Source organism: Lontra canadensis, unplaced genomic scaffold, assembly GCF_010015895.1.
Source record: "Lontra canadensis isolate GAN:19392208 unplaced genomic scaffold, GSC_riverotter_1.0 scaffold176, whole genome shotgun sequence".
Lineage (NCBI taxonomy): Eukaryota > Metazoa > Chordata > Mammalia > Carnivora > Mustelidae > Lontra > Lontra canadensis.
In genome coordinates, this window is record NW_022631170.1 from 1223498 (window position 1) to 1231092 (window position 7595).

The following is a 7595-nucleotide window of genomic DNA, read 5'->3' on the forward strand; positions in this document are numbered from 1 at the left end:
TTGAGATTTTGATCTGCACAATTAATAGTTACTTTTGGGATTGAGATGAATAGCAGTACAAACTCTGGAATCAAAGTCTGGAATCAGGAACCTAGACCCCGATTCATTAGAAATATGACCTTGAGCAAGTCACTGAAACTCTCTAAGCTCTAAGTCTCTTGACTGTAAAATAGATATCATAATAATGATGGTGGTGGTGAAAATTAAGTTAGCATGTGCAAATGTAACATATGCTTTATTGTTGTTAACCTTCTCATGTTCTTATTCATAAAATGAAGGATGTGAAACAGATACATTTTCCTGCTCTGATATGATACAGTTTTCATTGTAGGGAATGATGCTACCTGTTTCACCTTTCACTGGAAAAGCCCAGTGGCACAGACCAAGGACTGCAGAACACAAGACTGACTTGTACAGACTGAGTGAAACCATCACCCAGTTGAGCATGATGCAAACCCAAAACAAATTGTGTTCTTGGATCCCAGGACGCATGCAAAATAACTTGAGTTTGGGGAAAAACCAAATTGTGCAAACCTACTATTAAAAACCAAAACTCAACAGTGTGGACTTTCCTCTAGAGGGTTAGTTGCCCCTGGGGTTCTTTGTAGGCAAAGCTTCTTAATTGGTTCTTCTTCTTCTTCTTCTTTTTTTTTTTTCTTTTTTCCTCTAAGGCAAAGATTTAAGGGAAACTTCTCTTGTGGACTTTCAGGTTCTCTTTTACCTGGTATACATTGCTTATCATCTCTCATGTAGCATTTTCTTTTCACTTCTGCATTCTTACTGGGAATATTTCTCGTCATTCTCAGGTTGGTATAAAAATATATCTATCCAGATCTGTCAGACTAAGTTTGCATCTCAGATTTTAACTTCTCTTATTTTCTTTAAAGGTTTTATTTATTTATTTGAGAGAGAGAGCAGGAGCGAGAAAAAGCTAGATAGCACAAACAAGGGGAGCAGCTGAGGGGGAGGGAGAAGCAGACTCCCTGCTGAGCAGGGAGCCCAAAGCAGGGCTGGATCCAAGGATCCTGGGATCATGACCCCAGCAGGAGGGAGTCGCCCAACTGTCTGAGCCATTCAGGTGCCCCTATCTTCTCTTATTGTTTATAATTACCATTAATTATTCTATACATGATATCTGTGTATGAAGGTGTCTATTTATGCACATGGAAATGACAGAGAAATGGGAAAGATGGAGGAAAGAGACAGAGAGATACAGAGAGAGAAAGATATTTTCTACAGAGATTTGATCATTTGATTATTACAAACTACTAATGGAAACTATAATTTCCAGGAGTGCATTTAGTAATAATTGTGCCCTGTGTATTTATTATGTGTGAATATGTAATGTCTTTTCATACTTATAATTAAACAATGAAATGAGTATTATTGTTACCGTTGCATCATATTAAGTCATAGAGAAATGAAAGACAAAGAAAACAAATATAAAACCAGTTCAAGTTCTTACATCATGGAGCCAGAATTCAACACAAGTCTAACAACAGAAACAGAATTCTTTAACGAGAATACTGAATATTTTCTCATGCCTGGTCTTGTGGGGAAAAAAATCTGTATTTACTGATATAATTTGAAATATGGAGTGATGCAATAGGGGAATCTCCATAACATAATAGTCAATAATATTTAGTAGATTATAATTATATGCTAAGAAGTCCACATCCAGAGAATATGTATAAATTAATGAATGTAGTTAAGTAGTTTACCCCTTTATACCTGGCTTTGATGACCAATGTGATCAGTTTGTGCTCTTTAAGTGGGTGGAAGCATGAGATTAGAATAAAAATAATATTTTCTCTAACACTTAGGGCTGGTAAATTATTTGATTAAGTGGCTTCCATCCCTAATCATGGAGAATATGCTTATAATGAAGAAGTGATGAGGTAAAATATTATTTTTGCATTGAGTTGAAGAGACAATTATGACCCTTCATAAATATCTTAAAATATGAAACCTCTAAACATGCCAATATTGGAAACAAGAGATGTTTAATAGTCTTGGAAGGGTGTGTGTGTGGCTCAGGTCCTGAACTCAGGGTCCTTGGATCAAGCACCACATAGGGCTGTGTTTAGTGGTGAATCTGCTTGAGATTCACTCTCTCTGTCTCGCCCTCCCTCTGCTCATGCTCTCTCTGAAATAAGTAAAAAAAAAAAAATTAAATATAAGTAGTCTTGGAAGTTTGACTAAACACAATATTTAGTAGCAGTATGTTTCAGTCACAATATTCATATAACTGTTATGTACTAGGGCATCTTAGTAACTTTCAGTCATAGATAGTGAATAAAGAAATATAAAAGAGGCATGAATAAAAATATAAATTAAGAAATAAACAACACTTGATTTTTAAATTTATTTCCTCCTAGTTATCCCAGAGATTTATAACAAATACTGACTTGGAGTTGAGAAAATGCTCAATTTCACTGATGTGACAGAGTTTATTCTTTTGGGACTAACCAGTCGTCAAGAATGGCAAGTCCTCTTCTTCATCATTTTTCTTATGGTCTATGTTGTCACTGTGGTAGGCAATATTGGCATGATCATGTTAATTAAGGTCAGTCCGCAGCTTAACAGCCCCATGTACTTTTTCCTCAGTCATTTGTCATTTGTGGATGTCTGGTTTTCTTCCAATGTGACCCCCAAAATGTTGGAAAATCTGTTATCAGAAACAAAAACTATTTCTTATGCCGGTTGTTTGGTACAGTGTTTCTTCTTCATTGCCCTCGTCCATGTAGAAGTTTTCATTCTTGCTGTGATGGCCTTTGATAGGTACATGGCAATTGGGAAACCTCTGCTGTATGGCAGCAAAATGTCTAGGGTGGTCTGTATGCGACTGATTTCTTTCCCTTACATATATGGCTTGCTGACTAGTCTGGCCGCAACCCTGTGGACATATGGCTTGTCCTTTTGTGGGAATATTGAGATCAACCACTTCTACTGTGCAGACCCACCTCTCATCAAAATGGCGTGTACAGGGACTTTTGTAAAAGAATACACAATGATCATACTTGCAGGCATTAATTTCACATATTCTCTGACTGTGGTGACCATTTCTTATCTGTTCATTCTCATTGCCATTCTACGGATGCACTCAGCGGAAGGGAGGCGAAAGGCCTTTTCCACCTGTGGCTCCCACTTGACAGCGGTCATCATATTTTATGGGACTCTCATATTCATGTATCTTAGACGTCCTACAGAGGAATCTGTGGAGCAGGGGAAAATGGTGGCTGTGTTTTACACCACAGTGATCCCCATGCTGAATCCCATGATCTACAGTCTGAGGAACAAAGATGTGAAAGAAGCCATGAAAAAAGTTATCAGCAGAACATGTTTAACAAAATAAAATACAATTTTGTTAATATTGTCTTGTGTGATTCATAAGAATTTGTCAATAGATTGTGGTTCAGCATATCAATAACTTTTACAAAAGCTAGATATTTTGTGCATTAATAATAAAAAAAGAGAAAGACTCAAACCCAGTGGAAAAAAAGGAGACAAATCAACCATATTGGTGTGAGTAGTAAGTATTAGTTAAAATTAAAAAAAATAATAATTGATTGAAAAGTTTGTTTGAGCCAAAATTTGCAGGTGCACTAATTGAAATTATTCAAATATTTAACTGAAATGAAATATTTTGTTTTTCTTATTAAAAAATGCAATGAATGATTATGGAAAATACTTATCAATTTGCCTATTTAGAGAGTAAATTGGAACAGTAAAAATAAGAACATATTTCATTTAGTTTTCTAGTATGTTAATATAAAAATGGTGGTCTCAGTAATGGTTGTGAGATTTTATGGAAACAAATACTTTTTCTTCAATATGAATGGCAGGTCTATTCAGAGACTACTACCTTGAAAAAAGCTATCCTCTTGTATGTCATCCCTTTTCAACATTTTTAGTATTCATGAGAGATTTGGCATGGTATGTAATTCTCTTACAGATTCCAGTAACTGCCATATTTAAATGCCACGGTGGCCATTGATCACTGACCTTCTCCCTTGTTCCTGCCAAAGGGTCTTCAGTTGGACAGAAGAGTGGGTAAAATCAGCAAATGGATGCATAATTTTGAAAGCACAGCTCTCTTGATCCCACTTAATAAATAAATTAAATTGGTATTCATGTGGAATATTTTTCACATCTGTGACTAAGATGTAGTAAATATTTTAAAATAATTTTTGTGTTTGAAAGACACAAAGTATTTAGGGTGGTGTATTTGTTGCTAATGATAACATGACCCACCACTCTCATACTTCATTTCATGAAATACAAGCATGAGAAACAACTTTAAAACTTGGACTTATTAAATTCTCTATATCAATACATACATCTATAATACATACATTAATAATCTGCTTTTTTGATGTAGAAAATACAAAAATACAGCAATGGAACCAACACACACTTAAATTACACATTTAAGTAATTACAAATTTATCTGGAAAGATATAAATATAAAATGACATTGATGCAATATGAGAATAAACATTCTTCTTTGTCCACTTTTGAGTTTTTATTTTCTTCAAGGGGAATCAACAATGTATATGAACTCACTTCCACACCCATACACACATGTCATCAGCAACTTTTTTTTTTATATTTCATTTATTTATTTGACAGAGAGAGAGAGAGAGAGATCACAAGTAGGCAGAGGGTGGGGTGAGGCAGGGAAGCAGACTCCATGATGAGCAGAGAGCCCGATGTGAGGCTCGATCCCAGGACCCTGAGATCATGACCTGAGCCTAAGGCAGAGGCTTAACCCACTGAGCCACCCAGGTGCCCCATCAGCAATGTTTTAAAGGTATTTGCGTTTAAACAAACTGGTAATTTAGATTAAATCACACTTTATCACTGTGCCTATAGTTGCAAAACTTAAACCCCTCCCAAAACTTTAAGATCTAACTCAATTTTACTTTTGGGGTTAGTTAAAAATAACTTTGTCAGGACAACTGTTTATTCACCAGTTGGATTTTGTTAGAGAACTCTCAATATGCCAGTTAGTTGCTGATTACTAATAAATTTCAAAGTATGATTTTAAAACATTTTAATATGTAGGTTGTTAACAGTCGGATTTGGATCTTTGCTATATCTCTCATTCTTTCACTGCCCCCCCACACCCAAAAAAATGAAAAGCTATCCCTATTTATTTTTTAGATATTTAGTTTAGTGCTCCATAAAGAATGAGAACAGCATGTTCTGGGTTTGAGTTTCCAAATTTCAAATTAATTTGTGGGTCTCCTTGTATAAATCATTTTTATTATTCATCCAGTTAATTTTTAGTTTCTAGTCACTGCTCTCCAAGGTCTCTCCAGAATCACAATTTCTATGAATCTAAGTTTTTAGTAGAACTTAAAGCAATTTTTCCATTTGTTGAGAATTTGAGATATTTTTGCAAAGTACTTTGAAAAATAAATCTTATTGTTACATTCATGTCTACATCTGTCACCTTCATTATATTTAAGCATCTCTAACATAAAGCACATTTATCTCTCCTTGTCATGATACAAACCAAGAATATTTTCCCAAGATGCATAACTGCTAAATGTGAATGAAAGAATGTAGGACTCATGTAAAGGTGGGAGAGATTACACCATGTTATCCAGAATTTTGATTTCTTAATTTTACTATAAGGGTTACCCTTCTCATTAACAGCCCTTAACTTCTCCTACCCCTGAGATGTTTCTGGAATTTTAATCATTATTCCTTTCATAATTACCTGGCTAGTTTCCTGGGGAGATATTCTCAATGCTCTCAGTGTTCAAAATTCTATTATAAATAGTGAACAATTATCATCTGATGTTCTCCTCTGATGAAGGTAGGTCTACAAATCGTGTACTCTATGCAAAACAGATTAATGCAGTCAAATCTTTTCATTTTGATCCATATTTTGAAGATGAGACTGAGACTTTATTTGTAGATTTATTTGTTATCACAGTGCTTTATATGATATTACTGAGAAATATTCTTTCCCTATCCATTCAAAACATCCTAAGAATGAGCTCATTATAATGCAGATTTATACAATTTAATCCTTGTCTGTTACCCTTTACACCGTTCTCTGCAAATACCATTGATTTTCACATTGTTGTTTTAAAATAGATGTGAATGAAGTTGAGGATATCCTATCAGTGCTAATGATTGGGCCAGTAATTATACCTTTACTGTTTTTCTTTATGGGAAGTTCCTGAAAGGTTAATAAAAAAATATACATATTTTTGTAAATTATACATTCTATCTTCTCAATTGTTTTGACAGATGATGCACTTATGCAATAAACTGACTCTATCCCAGAACTCACTGGGACATCTGATCCCAGATCTAAACTTCGAGGGGGAGGGAGAAGGAATGGTCAACTACCTCTGAAGTTCAGCCTGCTCAAGGGTCGTGCAAAGGACTAGTTCATCTAGGATGGACTGTTAAAAGGATACCTTTGTTATGTCTTGGAGGATAATCAAACTAAATTTTAAATGTAAAGAAATAGGATAATAGAATAAGTAATCAAAGAGGTGACAACATAAGGTCATTAAGGGTACAACACTGCAGTTAAATTAATTGGTTTGCATCCTAATCTTGTCAATTCATTGTTGTCTGGCCAGGGAGACCTAGTTAGTCTCAATGCTTTGGTTTCTTCATTGCAAAACGATGATGCTAATAGAATCTGTTTCATAGGACCTTTGCATGCTAAAGTTTCAGTGAGCACTCAGTAAAACTTAGCTATTCTTACTGATATTATGAAGCTGAGACTGTTGTCACTAGAAAAATCTGTCTTAGTTTTTGTGTGTTGGAATGTTGTAATATATTCTATAAAGCTGAACTGGAGATCACATCTTAAAAAATTCATAACTGTGAATATTTCTGAATATCAATTTACATGTAATATCTCAACTAGGCACCTTAAAGAGTTCCCAAGATGAATGAGACAAACTCTACTACCATAGAGCTAAAGATTATATGTAGAGGAAAATAAATACACACTCATACAGGAACTAAAACAAAATTGGAGAAATAGTTTGTTTCTTATATACCTTGAAAAAATATATTTATATCATTTTATGCTTAAAATAATAAATAGAACCATTAACCAAAGTCAACTCTGTGAATTGGAGAATCATGGGTTCATCAGGCAGGTCAGGAGTTTTTGCACAGGGAAATCCCTGACCTTAGATCTCTTCCCCAAACAAATCTGACTCAGTATTCCCATACTTGAAATGAACCAAAAGATGAGTTACAGTCATGGAAATCTATAGTAATGGGAAACTTAGATCAGAATTAAAACTTTGGTGCCTATTATGTTATGTACCCAATTAACAGCATATTTAATTCCATTATTAAATATCTTCAAGGTAAGAATATAGTTCATTGAGATTAGTTCACTCCTGAATTCATCCTGCTACTCATTACGGGTGGCCATGATACAATCACAGAGCCCATACTTTTTTTGTTTTTACACTATATAAAGTGATGTCTCTAGCAACACTCTTTTTCACCATGCCAAGCTAATATTTATCCTTCTGAGCTTTTCCATTCCATGCCATTCACCCTTCATATTTTTACACAGATTGCTGTTTCTCACCAGTTCAGAA

At 34.7% G+C, this 7595-nt stretch overlaps 1 protein-coding gene across 1 annotated transcript; it reads left to right on the plus strand.

Moving 5' to 3' along the window:
- Positions 1 to 2422: 2422 nt before the first annotated feature.
- Positions 2423 to 3355, plus strand: LOC116860439 (olfactory receptor 5M3). Its single transcript, XM_032846495.1, has one exon. The coding sequence runs from the start codon at positions 2423 to 2425 to the stop codon at positions 3353 to 3355; it is 933 nt and encodes a 310-aa protein (XP_032702386.1).
- The last annotated feature ends 4240 nt before the right edge of the window (positions 3356 to 7595 follow it).

Bases quoted from the DNA above. Each gene is read 5' to 3' on its own strand.
- LOC116860439 (XM_032846495.1), top strand. From the start codon at position 2,423: ATGCTCAATTTCACTGATGTGACAGAGTTTATTCTTTTGGGACTAACC.